At 41.5% G+C, this 16863-nt stretch overlaps 1 protein-coding gene across 1 annotated transcript in view; it reads left to right on the top strand.

Annotated features, from left to right (window-relative positions):
* Positions 1–16863, top strand: part of LOC147656710 (uncharacterized) — a 142920-nt gene that overhangs the window by 34951 nt on the left and 91106 nt on the right. Inside the window, exon 2 of the mRNA XM_086913385.1 lies at positions 9391–9477. Coding sequence (XP_086769511.1) covers positions 9462–9477 — 16 coding nt within the window. The 5' untranslated portion in view covers positions 9391–9461. The remainder of the gene's footprint in view (positions 1–9390; positions 9478–16863) is intronic.

Here is a 16863-nt window from a genome sequence, read left to right on the forward strand (position 1 = left end):
ATATCGAGAGAGATTATGAATTCGGAATCGATTGGCTTTGTCCCCGCTCTGAAGAAACAAAAGAGAGTAAGACTATGGCATTTTATCGCGAATATTAACGCGTACGAAGCGGTCGCAAACCATCGACAAATACATCATCGTGCATAAGAAGGGCCGCATCGAGGGAACGTAACGAGAGGGACTTGTAACAAGGTTAAACCATGAGCTCGCGGCGTGGTAATTTCCATCGTGGATTTAATGGCACTTAAAAGCGCCGTTTGATTAAACGACGAATGAAATCTAATCAATTTCATCGTCGTGCTCATTCATCGTGTCGCTGACCCGCTAATTTCATCCCTCGAACGGATGGAGAGCGAGGAACGAATTGACACAGGGAAGAATCGTAGTTGTAGAGAAGAAAATGTAATAAGATTCCAGAAAATACCAGAATTTCAGAAGAAAAAAAAAAAATAATGAAAATTCCTTTAAACAGGGAAAACAGAATTAGAAATTCTCTGGGTATTGTAATTAAAAAAATACACCGCGCAAAATTAAACAAAAAGAAGAAGAGAAAAAGAAACGTCTGCAAATAAAAGAAGATCAAGAAACCAAGAAGAAAGATTTCAATTTACATCTGTAAGAAATTATGAAATTCTCTGCCAAGGTGGTGGAAAGGAAGACAAATAAGTTGACTTGTGCTCGCGAAATCGTTGTCGACAATTTTTATTAGTCCACGGTGTCATTAGTATTCTCGGCTACGCGGGAGGCAAGGTGTGAGGGAGAATGAGAGAGCGGACAGAGAAGGGTTGGTCCGACTCGTTGCATCACGCCGCCGTTCCAATTTATAAACCTGCCTACGAAATTAAGAACCTGTAAATCTGCGATCCCGAATTAGTATTCCGTCTGACGAGCGGTGTTCGCGTCTCTCGTGTTCCTGGAAATCGGCGGGAGGGTTGGGGGTGCAGAGGAAGGGATTCGTATTGCGAACGGTCGAATATATGAGAGAAATGGAAAACGGACTCGAGAGCGAGAAGGATGGAGTGCGCGGACTATATACTTTTCGTGCGAATGAGAAAGGGATAAAGAATGGGTTGGAATTAGCGAGAAAGGATAAGTCGGGGTATATATACGTAAGGAGGGGAACAATGTGAGGAAGCGGAAGAGAGATGGAGGAATATGGGACAATGGACGTGTAAAAGTGAGACAATGAGTGAATTAGGGAGTGATGAAATATCGAGAGAGAGACGAGCTTGGTCAAAGAAATCTGAGGAACGTAAAATATAATCCTCTTTTTGACTCGAAACCTTATCCACGACCACCATTTTTGGAACGATCCAAGGGAGGAGGGAAAAGTATCCGCAAAGGGGATAATCCTCGCGAAATATATCGACGATCGTCTAACAAGCCGGTGACAGAGTGCTGGTGCTTCGTTGCTCGAAAGGTCGCGTATACATTTAATATATTACGATAGGCGGATAGAAGTGGTGGAGCAGCGTGGAGAAAGGTTTTGGATCAGCTTGATGGGACATAAACTCGTCTTAGATTAAGCGTGTTTCGGTGTATTACGTATCGATTTAGAGGATCGTAGAGGTACACTTAGAGGTGTAGGATAATTTATAAACTTCGTCGAAGATATTTATGCATCTCGATGTGTTTTGAAGTATATTTCTATATATTTTTATTTACGCGCGTTATGCGTTTCCTATGCGATCATCGGGTGGGGAACGAATCGATCGTTGGCTTGACGAAACGGGTGTACGGTCAAATAAGGATTTACAGCCCATTTTGCTTTTACTACAAATGGTCTACATCGGTGCAACGCGATTCTCTAATTAATCGTAATTATTAATCGCACGTTGTTGGCATTACAAACTACGCCATTTATTGACTTCAATGTCGAATCGATTGATCCAATAATGTACCCCTGTCGGATACGTGTCCTGCCCGATAGTTAATTGAACGATAATTCCGATTTGATCAAATGACTGGGCATTAATTTCCCCGCTTTGGTAAATTTTGTTAAGAACACGGGTAACTATCTCGTGGTTACCGTTCGTGGAATCGGATGGAAGCCAAATATTGCGATCAATAGGAGGGGAAACAGTCTTGCGTATTAGATTAGGAAATTAATTAATCGTTCATCGAAATCGTAAGCTTCTTTTTTTCTATGGAGAATATATAATGAACAGAACTTCCTCCCTTGGACATCCAATCGCGTATCCAAGCAAATAAATGTGTGCAACTTGTTACGTATCTCATCACTTTGTACCATTTGTGGTACCATTTTACCGCTGTCGGTAACCGCTATTAAATCCAATGATCCCAACGTTATCCCATTAATTCGAGCAAATCAGCATTCCCTTTAAACATTCACAAACGATTATTCCAAGAAATTTCCACCCTTTCGTCGCGAGAATCGTTCGCGTGTTTTCCTCTCAAAGTCTATAATTAAACTTGGAAAAGTGTGTGTCGCAATCTTACTCGTCCCACAGCCGTTCCTCGAATCAGACGTGAGCGAGAATAAAGACGTTATACCTCGAAATGATTGAATATGCGCCGCAGTGAATTAGTGGTGGCGTTGAATTAAATATAAGACGCTTCAGGGGTCGGATCTTGGACGGTAGTAGGACGCTATTAATGTCACCAACCCTAACCATGGGTCATGGATATCGTGGCTGGGGTGCATTCTTAATCAGCTGCGCCTTTCGCTACAGCTGTACAGCCCCTAACGCGATGAGATAATAAAACTGCATCCGCGGCAAGCCCCAATAATATCCCGAGAATCTAGAGAAGGGAGCATGGGATGTCGTCACCGCGGATACAAATGTAATCTGCCGCAATAATTTTTTCTTCTTCTCGAAATTTCCTACACGAAATATCCTCCGGTATTATTATTGTTATTACTATTATATAGGGCGGAAATTGTGAAGAATGGATGCGCGTGATGATCGAAAGCCGGCTGATTTAAATAGTTTAATATGTAACAGACTGCATGAATACACCGTTAAGAACTCATGCATACGTTTTGTGCGGGTAATGATGCTATAAAATCGTATATATATATATATCGATTGTATTGCATCAAATCATATCAAATTGATAATTTCCGATTATATATTACTTTAATCTTAATAAATAATAATTCTTAATTATTCGTGAATATCGTTTAGAAGAAAAAGTGAATTTTACTTTTCTTTCTTGTTAGTCTTTCTCTCAATGCGAAAACGAAAGTTTTTGAAAGAGATAAACAGATGGAGAATAATATATTGGGATTAGGAGGAAGATGAGAAGGAAAAGGTTAAGATCCTTCGTTGAGGAAATTTCGATTCGTTAGCCATTCGTTAAACAAACTAATTTGAAATTAAAATCACCATGGATACGTGATAGAACTGATGGCTGTGAAATCCTCCTCCCGGAATCCGAATTTCTGAAGATTGTATAAGTAGAATTATGTTTAGTATGGAAATAGATTCTGGGGAAAAGCCATTTTGCTATTGTAGTGCACACAAGTGTAAACCTTTCGAATAAGAGATTTGATTTTGAGCAACGATATATAACCAATGAATAGTTTGCCTCTAACAAAAGAATGCATAATCACGCCTTTATTATACAAGTAATATATATATATATATATGTAAGTTAACATTTAACCGATCGATGTAGACAATTATAAAACGGCGACGCATATATTTCCAGCTTACCGGATTGGATATCCGATCTCTCCTTTCCCCTCCCCCTCCCTCTCTCTTTCTCCCTGTTCGTGAAGCCATTTTAATTTGCGATGGAATACTATTATTTCGCTGGTATTCCACGATCCACGGGGGCCGCTTCTTGAGAATTTTTCATCCGTTCGGCTCTCGAACGACGAGCTCCTCCGTTTCCTCAATATCTCTTTCCATTAGGATCGCTAATCGTTTTATCATCTCAAGATTAATGGGATCAACGGGGCGCTTTTAATTTCTGTCGTCAAGAACCCACCGCTTACGTCAGCTCCTTCGCCGGCCGAGGGAAATGAAATTCTCGTTTCATATTCGAGATTAGAGATCCTTTTTCTGCGAATGCGGCGAGGAAAATGCTTATCTCAACGTTATGTATATATATATATCGAAATATACGAAACGTGCCTTAACGTTTAGATAAATCCAAGTTTCTATGATTATCGGGTGCAATCGCGTCATGATTTCCACGGTGCATGGTTAGCCAAGTCGTTTCTCATTCTTGGAATAACGTTAATCGGATGAAGGATCGGGAAACGTGTTGTAATCATTTTCACTACTCCTTCAAAATTTGTAACAATTTTCAAAAGTAAATTCGAAATACGTCTTTGTATTTTCCTTACGATAAAAATCAATCTTTAAATTGAAAATGTCAAGAAACAACATTAATACTTTGACGAGATATATATATATATACAATTCCAATATACGTAATTCCGAAATAAACTGAGAAATGATTTCACGTGTATATAATCGAAAATTCTTGAATAATCTCAAAAATTATTCTTCATTTGCTCACCTGGACGAACGATTTATCTGGAATCTTTGGATCTGAGAGGCTCGATCGGATGAACCTGCTTCTCCTTCCTCTGACTCATCGCGACACGCTCGACATAAAGCGTGCACCCTGACTAATCGCACGCAATGCGCGCATACATATCCTCCTGCTTAGTCGCAAAGGGGCTCGTCCACGCACCTTTCGCCTCAGAGATCCCACCACTCTCACCGTCGCCTGTTCACGACCTTCGTTCGCGCATGATCCCGCGGTTACTTAACGACGCGGCCGCGCCGACAATGACTCACGGGCGCGCACATGTGCGCCCTAATAAAGCGGCAGAAGACGGGGCGGAAATTGGCGGAATAAAATTACAAATTACAAACAGGAGGAAAATACGATCCCCCCGCCGCGACGCGACGAAATTTCGAAATTTTACGACCGGTTGGTTGGCTTGCTTGCCTGGGGAGGGTTGAACCTTTAAACTCAAAGCCCCCATTCAAAATGTTAATTGGTTCAAATTTCTACTTGTGTTTTAGTTTTCTGTTTTTTTTAAATTGAAATTGTTCCAAGTAGGAAAGAAGGAAAATTGAATGGGAAAAAACTCGAAATTGATGATATCTCGAAGAAGGGGTAGCAATTTAACTGTGTTGGGATAATTTTTTTAAGCTTAATTCGATGCCAATCACGCTTGGCCGCGGTTATTCCAGCAATTTTTCATTTTTTTTCAACTTCGATCCGTTCAAAATTCTCGTTCCTTCCTTCTCGTTCGAGAAGTGAGAAAGTCTCCCGACTTTCCACTTGCCAGCCAACCAATCGCCCTCCTCCTTTTTGCCAGGGGGATACGACGCGTTTTCGGAAAGTTCCGCCCCGAAACTTTCGACACTCTTTGCGTTTCCACGCGGAAGACACGCGGGGCAGTGAAAGGAAACGTACGTCCCTTTGACGGACGATCGGCGATGGCCGTGTAATTTTCGAAAAAGTTTCTCGCCTCCCCCTCCTTCCCCACGTTAGAGAAAGTTTTCGGATGAAATGGTGCCGATGTAATTGGAAAGTTAATTAGTTTCTCGAGGAACGGGGGGTTGAAGCGAATTCGATCTATCCGATTGAATATAACGCGCGATTGTGGCTACTTTCGAAAGATTTCTTTTTAGGAAAGAACAGTTCATTCGTGACTGTTTCTATTTTAGTGCGAGTTTCGTTAATTATTTATTCGATGACCTTGACCGTTCTCATTGATTAGAATGTAATAATTCATCGATATCGTAGCTTCGAACATTCAGGTTAGATATTATACTGCAGCCAGAGTTAGAGAGTCATGATTCGAATCGAGTTTCAAAAGACGATTTCAACGACATTTTGATACTTGAAAATCGAAAACTTGGAAACATCCCATTGGAGCGTCGCTTTCTACGAGATTTCTCTCGCCGTTATCAATATCCCCTCCCGCGAAATCCTCGGGATAATTTGCTCGCCAACTCCGCAAATAAGGGTAGACAATGCGCGCGATGGGGCTCAGCGGTGCTCAACTTTAATGTGTCCGACCGGTGTCGGTCGTTAGGTCAATGCACCGACATCGGCCAAGTATTAACCTGAAATGAGCGTATAATGGCCATGTCGGGGATTTGATGCCGGTATCCAGGATCGGATCGTATGCCGCTTACCGACATGCATGCTCCAAGGTATTGAGTTTACATTATATACGCTCGCCGGCGTATATCGTTAAAATTAAGCGATATATCGATATGCGCATTCGAACCGGCCCCCTCGTCGAATTCTAAAGGGATAAAATTTCTTTTATCGAGAGGACCGTCCCGAAATTTATAACTTATCGTTGGCGATGGCGAAAGGAGGGGGAGAGAGAATCGGTCGGGGGGGGGGGGGTGTTAAAATTGTTATAAAACTTGTGTAACACGGTATAAAATTTAAATGGGCAGCCTGGTTAATGCCTTGAACCGCGTTATAAACCGCAAAGTGTTGTAAAATGTGAACTTAAAACTCGGCGAGTATTACGGGAAGAGGATTAAAATTGTTACATACTTCGGGTATATTGGCGAAAGAGTAACTATCTCGTGAAACCGTATTACGGGAGAATGTTTTTTTTTTTTTTTTTTTAAGAATAATTAGACAAATTTCAAGAGTTTATTTCTCTTCTTCCCTCTTCTTTTTTCATTCAACAACAATTGCTTCGAGCAATTCGATTCGAAAATGAACCGATTTCCGCGGTCGACTAATCGACTAATCGACTCGTTTTCGACAGAAAAGAGTTGGCCACACACGAGGAGACAGAAGCATTAAGGGGAGGGGAAGAGAAAGGAGAATTTAACGAGGACAATTGGATCGCAGGTTTGCCTTTTTAGCTTTCACCTCTCACCTTTCGCCCCTTATTGCCGCTCATAGATGGGCGATTCGATGAGCATCCCGAAAGGGTTCAAAGAGCGAGATCCCGGCCAGCTCTTCTTTTCCCTCTCCGCGCGCACGAACCAACACGCGCGCGCTCGACAGACCATCTCCCCAAGATCCTCGAGGATAGCCTCGATTCTTAAAATTCCCGATGCAAAAGTGCGAGCCGCGGGCGATATTGGAAAACCTATCGATGCCTTCTCATCTACTCGTTGGCATTCAATAGAACCGGATCGAATATTCGGACGCAATTTCTTTATGATAATTCAATTTTTCCCCTCCCGACCCCGTGGCCATCCCGATTCCTGGTCCTCCATCTTGGCTCGACGGCCAGCGCAGCCTACATACCTCGCGTACCCCACGACTCTCCACTCCAACTCCTTTTATCCTGCAAATGGCCGGACCTTATTCGCCCATATTGGAGCCGCGAACATGCTAAAGAATCCTACTCCTTTAGGTCTTTCGTGAATTCATTTTGAATAAACCTACCCCATCGTGTGGGTGGAAGCGCTTCCTTCCCCGATACCGCATGAAAATTGATCGATTCGTGCCCCGGGGGCGTAAGAAAATTTATATACCGTGTATAAGGCGGCGGGTAGAGGTAGCCCCGACATCGATTTGGATACGGAACGTTTACCGTGGTTGTCGATCGTTCGTGATGACCTCTACCGCCCTCTCTTTAGGGCGAAATGCTTCTCCTTCTCGAGTATCTTCTCCGTCGAGAGGAGAGCATATGTGAAAATTGAATTTTCTTTTAGACCGGGGGCAGGGGAATGGATTAAAAGGGGGATTTGATTTTAGATTAAAGGATTTTCTTTAAGAGTTAAAGGTGAGCGTGTTTTGAGAAAATCGTGATCGTGAAAATGTTAGGTGGGATATTTTTAACTGATCGTAAGAAGGATTGCGGATATAATTTCGGTCGAATTTTTCTTCTAATTTTATATATGTGTATATTTTGAGTTGAATTAAAGGAGAAATGTCAGGATGGATGTTTCGAGAAGCGAACAATCACGAGGCCCTATGGTCAATGAACACGCATCCGATAACCTCGAAATCGAAGGACATCAATCTGAATGGAATGGCGTTACGGTTATCGGACACGCCTCGAACCACTGTAGCTTCATAGAAGGGACCTTGGTGATCGCGGAATACTGTTTCGACCCTAATAAACACATTGTGTGATGTTTAATTAAACTTATGACAATCTGTGGATATATTTTACGAGATAGAAAGAAATAGAATCGATCCCTTCATTTAGATTTCTCGTGAAATTCTTCTCTATCGTATTAATCGTTATTCGAGGCCACGCGATATTTCATAATCCATTCCGTATCAATTTATCTCGAGCATATCGAATCGCATCCGTAAGTGTTCCTTCCCTGTTCTCTCATTTTTCCTCCCTCGGAAGCGAGGGAAACGTTATCCGATTATTTCGCGACACAAATCCATTCCTTCGATCACCACTCGCCCCGATTGTATTCTCTTTCTAAGTGCTATTTGCCAAGATAACTCTGTCCACTTTCTTCTAATTTCCTTTCGTTCGCTATCCACTTTCCTCGGATGGACGAATAACGATATCGTTATTAACGAAGCTCGCCGATCGAACATCTGAACATGCTCTACAAACTTTCAACTTACCACTGTTGTTGGGATATTTTAATTGTAAAAAATATATTCCTCGAAATAAATAAATAAATCTTTATCCAACAATTTTCTTTAAACGACGAAATTAAGATGATCATCGCGATCAAAAAGATTTATATTTAATTGATTTATGATACAACGCTATTGAAAATCGCGTTGAACGATATTAAGTTTCGAATTACCAGCAACGAGTAATCGGAGGTTGGCAATTTATTTCATAAATTTGCTAATTAGCTTGCCAGATGGACACGTCGTTTGCGGTATTGGCTTAGTTGCCCAATAAGTCCTTCACGTATATTGCCACCACTAAGAGGGGGAGTTTAACGGGTCTACGTAACCACCCTCGTGGATACTTCGATTTTCCAATTGGAGAACAAGATGGACGGAGAGAAGACGAGCGGGGAACGTAATTCGTGCAACAGCTGATCGATAACAACATTCCGTCATTTACGATAAGCTTTATCGATATTTATTGTCATTCATATTGGACAGATCGAAGTTAAACTGAATATAATATAAATGTGTCGATTTAATTTGTCAGTCATTATTAATTATCGTAAAATCATTAGTAAATCTTTTTCAAATATCGAGGATAATTTCGTGCGAATTATCAGAGAGAAGATTCGCAAAATCGATATATCTTTCTCTTTTTACGTAATCGTGAGAACGAAAACTATTGAATAAATAAATCTCGCTGTCATTGTTTTTTATTTCGATTAAACTTTTATAGATCGGTGACAAAAATATGAAATATCTCCAATTAACACCTCTCCAATCGTAACACCTCAAATTCGTGCCTTCCTCTACATTACATCTCTACACGTGCAAAATTATTATTACCTACTAATTCGACCTAAACCTCGATTGTTACAGGTGCACAGCTTGCTATCCGTGGGATCGCGACTCCGGCAAGGAGTAACTATCTGGGTACATGAAAGAAGGACATGAACTACTCTCAAGGTGAGCGTAACTACGATCCAACCCGATTTTACAATCTCCATTCAATCGCGTTCCGCAACGATTTGATACGCGCGTTCCATACACATACACGCACACAAGAGAGCGGAGTAGATGTGTCTGTGTGTATACGCGGAAAATTCGTCGAAGGTTTGTCGCCGTCCGATCTCGAGATTCGCTCGAAGCCAGCACGGGCGGCGGTCTGAAACAGTTCGGAAATTCACTCAACTAATCAAATACCGCTAAAACCGCTAAACAAGTTAGGTTAGCAATCTACGTGCTCCGAATGGCAACTCCGAACTGCTCTGCGGCTGCGAAGCGCGAAAACGCTCGCGACTGCTTCCGCAATCCGCACGCCAGTTCAACCTTCCCCCTCTTCTTTCCCTTCTCCTCCTCCACCCGCTATACGGAATCCCTTAACGAGGGGAAACGACTCGACGCAGACGTGTCCGACTCCTTCTGATCGCGGATGGAATATACCAAAGTGATCATTCCTCCATTCCATTTTCTTCCAGACGTCTGCGCTTTTTCTTTTTTTTTTTTTTTATTAACCCCTTTTCTCTGCCAGGTTTCAAAGTACGTACGTTTCTCGGTTAATCTTTTCTCTCTCTTTTTTTTTTCAATTTTGAAAATACAAGGGAATTAATATGCTTACGATGAATTTGGAATTTGTGTTTCTTTCTTTTTTGCAGATCGTGTTTTGCGGATCGGTTAATTACGCGAATACACGTATTGTATAAGAATCATATATATAAATATCTGTTCAAATTATGGTGGAAATTGAATTGTTTTTAATATCACGATTCTCCAAAACTACCACCGGACGTGATATAAACTTGATACCGTTTATGTATATATATATATATATATCGATATCATATGCGGGGAAGGAGCACGTCCAGTATCATTTGCACGATGTTCATTCGGAATGGACCTTGTACGGTGCCCGAAGAATTTAATTTCGCTCGAAAAGCCATTATGTAAAAGACCCCGATCTCTAACCCGCCCTTGAACCTAGCTATGCGGCGCTAGGAGTAAAAAGTCAGCGCGGGGAGCGTCTAAACCGAACGAGTTTTTAATTGTAAAAGCACCACACGTACTTGGCTCGATTTCGTTTCTGTGAAAGGACACGTGCGGTTATCCTGAAGGCAAAGATGTATTCTTCTCTCGCCCTTTTTCCGCGCCCCTCTTCTCTTCCGCCCCGTAATTGTTCTCATGTTTGACAGTGGAGACGTTTCTTACCGACGTGTGTGTGTGTGGTGTGTGTGTGTGCACAAGTGGCTTCACAGGTATATTCATATGCAAATACGTGGTCGGTTGTCTATTAGCGGAAGATGGTAAAGAGGATTCGAAACGAAACGAATTCTGTTTCCCCTTGTTGCATTTAACAGTCGGTCGGCTGATAGTTTTGTAGTAGAGATGCGGGAGTAAAATGCGGGGGATTAGGAATGGAAATCGAGTCGATCGTTTGACAATGTGCGTGGAATGCGTAAACGGCCGTTTCGAAGGGAAATGCGATTCCCTGGGAAGAAGGTTTCTTGCGCAGGTGCGCTGTGAGAGAATGTTTTCTTGATAGGCTATTATCCGATATCGTACTGTTACAGTTGAATTCCTCCTTGTGCCAGGTATTGATAGAAAATTGAAATTTACGTTCGGTTGTTGTCGCGAAGTGGGATGACGGAATTCTCGACAACGCTTTTCGACTTTTCGTTGATCGAAATTTTTGATCACAAATTAATAAGATGAGCTCGTTGCGTTTATTCGAATCAATCGTTTGATTTATGTTATACGTATCTCGGTTTAAAATTCTCTTACTACTGCAACTTTTACTACCATATATTTATTTAATTTTAAACACGTGTAAAAGAAATATTCGACTTCAAGTCAATGTGTAAAGAATATTATTTATGAAACAGCCAAGCAAGTTGATGAAACGATTAGATATTCCTTATATTTTTTTCAAAAACTTTCGGAAACTAAACTTTAGCTTTGACAACTTTCGAATTTCCAATTTCAAATTCTGTCTTTTTTTTTTTTTTTTTTTTATGTTTAAAAAGAAATCTGACAATGAATACGAAAGGAAATAACATTTTTAAAATTGACGAACGTGACGAACGATGCATGATAAACAGATCATTAACTTTTCGAAAAAGTTAATACATCGCCCTCCCCCAAATTGAATTTCACGCGACACCACGTGTAACGATACGTCGCACACGTTATTATAATCACGTGAATTGGAAAAAATTGGCATTTCATTGGATGGAAAGGATGGATGGATTGCCTGTATCTGTATATCGCATGATCAATAAATACATCCCGATTTCGAGTATTGAATTGAAGCGAGATTCCTATCACGAGAGTAGTGGTAAGCCACCACTCGATCGAAAACCTTCCTTTGGGGGGAGGGTTTATAAAAGGAAAAAATTCAGGTGGGGGTGGAGCGTACCGAATAGAAGGCAAATAATGAATTTAGTCTCTTTTAAACACGTTATTGACGGAATCCATTGCTGTTTCTAAACGCATGGCCGGCCGACCGAGAGAGCCGCCATCTCCCCCGTGCTTTCCCCCCTCCTCGCCCCCGTAACGTAATTACGAAACTCGTCCACGGCCGTGGCAAAGGGGCCGTTTCTTTGTAAATTCCCTCAACCTCCCCCGCCGGCCCCTCGCCTCTGATAAAACCGATGTTTACTCGGATGACCACTTTCGCCACAAATCTCGATCCCAAAGTTCACGCCGTTGATTCGGGCTGAACGTTAACTGCCCGCCTCTCGTTATTTCGAGAAGAAATATTTCGTTGCTAAATTTACGTGATGTATTCTCCTAATGAATGGTATTCTTAACAACGTTTATATTCGAACGATTTGCAACTAAACGTGACACTCGTGTATCTAAGAGTATCGAGTAACTGTATCCTGGAACGACAAGCTTAAACTCGAATTGCCAATTAATTCGAGATAATCAATACAACTTTTTTACAACTTTTTATTTTACACTGTGCCCGAGGAAAGGAAAACACTTTGAAGTCGTCCACGTCGGGGATGAAACAGGGTGGATAAAATTGAAAGGAAGGATGGCGGGGATCCAACCATCCCCGACAACCATCCGACTTATGTATTGTAAATACCATGTAATCCGATGACCTCTCGGCGACGGTCCCTTCATTACCGGCGCGGTTGCCATTGTTCCGTTGCTATAATTGAATTCCCAAGGCAGCCGCTGGCAACCAATCCTCATCCTCTCGGCATCAGCGATCCGAGAGCACCACGTCGATTCCACGTCGAAACTCTACGAGATCCTGATTTACCCCATTCAGCCGGGAATAATGCGATATCCCGACCCCAAAAGCCACGTCGAACCTCCGCTTCGAAAGCGGAGTCATCTTAGCGGAGGGGTGCGCAGTCGATTCTAAATGTCCGTTCACTTTCCACCCCCACGTGATCTCAATCTTATCGGGACGAACACCTCGTCGTCGTTTTCGATAAAGGTGAGACACTCGAGCGTTGTTTTCGATATTCGACGGAGGATACGGTTGATTGAAAAAAAAAAAGAAGAAGAAAGAAATGAAATGAACGAAACGAGATGGATAACGCGGAACTCGGTTTCGAAGCGATATTCTTCGAACAGTCGAGGCGTGTCTTTGTTTCCGGGAATGGAGTTGAAAGTTAGGTATTAGGGGTTGGAAGTGGAGTTAGGAATTGGTTTCGTGGTTTTGGTATGTGGACACTTACGATGGGTGGGAGGGGAAGGAGAATTGGGGGTTGAATGGTGGATTCCAATCGTGGATAGACAATGGATATTTGAACGATAAATTGGTACGACGCTTTTCGAAAATTGGATAAATGTGCAGGAATTTGATCAAATTGGATTATCTACGAATTTTCAATTATTTTATAATCATGGATATTTGATCTGAAATATTTTTATATAGATCACTGGTACGTTCTAACCTATTTTGTAGTAATCATCACGATGGTGCGAACAAGTCATAATCTGTTTAGCGAAATCATCCCAGTGTGAATTTGTCGATATTTTCGTCGTGCATATGGTCGAATCAATTTTCGAACATTTTAAAATTGCGAGAAATTGATTGTTCGATATTTTTAGTCCTAGTTGTGAAAAAAAAAAAAAATCGAAAGAATCTAAGAACTCTGTATTCCAGAAGAATACGAAGAACAGTGTTATTCCTGTACAGTAAATCACTACACATTACTGTCAATTGCACGTTCGAAAGTTTCCACCTGTTATTCGCGTTAAATTTATTATATCGACCATGTACACCGTGCACGGCAACATAGTTTCAAATGATCCACTTTTCCCTAGATCTAGTGCTCCCCGTCTTACATTTTATTCATCGTATTACTTCCACAAATTACTTCTTTAACCTTTCAAGATCCTCGCGTATAGTTACATCCTCTTCAACCTTTCAAGGGATTTAACGATATCACGGTATACCAGATTATTTCATTACCTTCCAGTTATTTCAACGCGACAATTCTCGCATAATCACTCATGGATTTCTCTCTTTTTTTTTCTTGAATTACAGAATCGATGCGAACGAGAAATAAATTAAATTAGACTGAGAATAGTATCGATCGAAAGTTTGATCCTACGAATATATCTTTCCTGTCACCATTATTAAAAATCAATAATTCCCTTTTATATCTACAATTTAATATTAATAATCCCACGCGACGATTCAATCCTCAAACATCGGCCACCAACCAGATATATAAAAATTCAACAACTTGTTCAACTTGATCTCACGCGTTCGCAATCGATCAACAACTTCATTAAATAATCCAAATATTACTTCTAATCTAAATATTACTCGCCACAATTTTTCCACTCCGTCCAACCTGACATTTGCCCATCGCACACACACACACACACACACACACACACACACACAACGTCCGTATCCATAAGTGGATGATCAAATGCGCATCCGACGCATCCTCCTCGAGTACGCGTCGCGTCTTCGTGCGGGAAGAGGGAGGAGGGAGACGTGGAAACGTGCTGCGCGGGCCGCCAGCGAGCATCCTGTCTCCGCCATGACTGATGACCGGCATTACGATTTGTCAATAACAATTGTCCCGGGTATAGCTGCTATCCCGTCCTCCCCACCCCTCCCCTCACGCGCGCAAACTGCAACTGATGGCTAACATCGATTGTTCACGTCGACGTGACTGCCCGCCACCGGGCTGTGACCCATAACGCATTCGCACCAAAAATCTGCCGCCGACAGAGCGGCGAATTCGGCGAAACCAGCCCTCCCTGTGCAGGTCGATATAACTGCACGTCGATTAGCAGCCCCGTGACGACACGTCGTCGATCGTTTCGATCTCTCTTCTTTCCACCCCCTCCTCTGATGAACGGAAGAAGAGAATTTTGCAAATGGTGTTCGTTAGGCCGAGTTGCAATTTTTTGTCTTTTATATTTTATTCAGCTAGGATTTAATTTTTCATGAGCTTGCTCGTACGTATGCTCGTAAAAATTGAGGATCTTTAGTTCGTGACTCGATGGATTTGCTAAAGATTTGTCGAGGTTGTAGATTTCCTCGAAGATCGATAAATGTGTACAAATTAATAATAGAAGGAGGATACGAAATGGAATAGTTGAATGGAACGATAATAGATGATGATCTAATCCGTTGCTTTTTAATAATAACATTTCGACGGATTCTTTTATTTCCTCTACGATAACGAAACGATTAATCTCTCGAAACGGAATATACGAAATAGGACTCGATCTCTCGAGATCGAAAGAAAAAGGAGAGAGAGAAAAAAAAGAAAAAGACAAAAAAAAAGAAAAGAATCTATCGTTAAATCTCATCGAAGAAAAGAAAGCAAGAATCATTCCTCTCCATCCACGTCACAACCGCCATTACCTTTTCCCTCAAAATAAATCAAAACGATATTTCTCTTTCAACGGTGACACACGCGATAAAACAAAGACACCGATGAAATAAAAAAAGAATAAAATCAGACGCCAACAGATGCCCCCATATTAAAAAGGGAAAAAGAGAAGAAAAAAGGAAAAAAAAAAAAAAAAAAAAGAAGAAACAGAAAAAAAAATAGAAAAACTGGATGATATTGATTGCAAACAAGAAAGCAATGCCGCCATTAGCTCGAACAATCCATTACCCGTGACGACATTAACAAAGCAGGTTAACTCCATTCATCTTCCGGCCGAAGGAAAAGTAGGAAATGCACGGCCTCGCCAAGGTTCACGGTAGTTGGATCAAAAAGAAAAAAAGAAGAAGAAAAAAAAAAGGAAATAAGGAAACGAATAGAGACCAGGCAGGCACACGCGTTGTAATACGAATGCCTGCCCTCTCTCTCTCTCTCTCTCTCTCTTCCCTCTCTTCCGCAAATACAAGATAATGTTGGCTGCCTTAACGAGATTTCCGTCGTTCCATCGCCGTTCTTTCTGTTTTGCCTCGTAATTTCGCCACGGGGCCGAGACTGGTGGCCAAAGAATACAACATCGCCCGTGTTTTCGACCTGAATTTTCCCTTTTCTCCTCCTCCATTTTTTTTCCTCCTCCTTCTCCTTTTCCTCTTTTTTCCCCCTTTTTCTTTTTGTTCGTCGCGCTGAAAGATCGTCGTCGTCGCTCACGATTGCCGTCGATGTTGAATGTTTTCGCAACCGTTCCCTCGGTTTTTAATTAAAAAATCCTCGGGCGTTGCCACGTTGCCCCCACTCTCCCTCTCGCCCCACTCGTTACCAAGAAATTTCACGCCTTCTTTTTTAATCAAAGTGGCATGAGTAAATAGCGGAGCCGCGGGATCCGCGGCTTACCTCGTCGCGCTCCCTTTGCTCGAGGTTGCAAACGGGGTTGAGGAGGGGGACGGCGAAAAGAAATTGTGCAGGGGCGAGAAACCACTTGCGCCAAATGTGGAACGGACGATGCGAGTATATCGTGCAATCGATAATTAGGGCTGACGTTATGATTATATAATGTGTACACTGGCGGAAAGAGGTCAAACGAGCGAGATACGTATCGTGGAAATTCCAAGGCGCATTGACACACGAACGAACGAATTTGTCTCGAATTTTTGGTTTAAATTACTTTCGAATTAAATAAATATATACGTGACGTATGACATTTTCGATCTTCTTGAAAGACGCGTACGTTTCAATGAATATGTTTTTTTTTTTAGTTATCCTTTCTGGGATGATACGAGTGTTGTTGAAAGGAAAATGAAAAATTAATAGGGAAAAAGGATATGATTTTCGAATTGAATTGTTTCGTTGAATTTTATATTATTATTATTATTATTATGGAAAAGTGGAAGCAGCGATAATTTCTTTTCTTTATGGATAATTTTGAATTGTGAACACGAAGTATGCAATACTCGTGCGTGTATTGTTTTCAATAAATTGG

This window comes from Apis florea, unplaced genomic scaffold (genome assembly GCF_048593485.1).
Source record: "Apis florea isolate Af1SG1 unplaced genomic scaffold, ASM4859348v1 contig_3496_pilon, whole genome shotgun sequence".
Taxonomy (NCBI): Eukaryota; Metazoa; Arthropoda; class Insecta; order Hymenoptera; family Apidae; genus Apis; species Apis florea.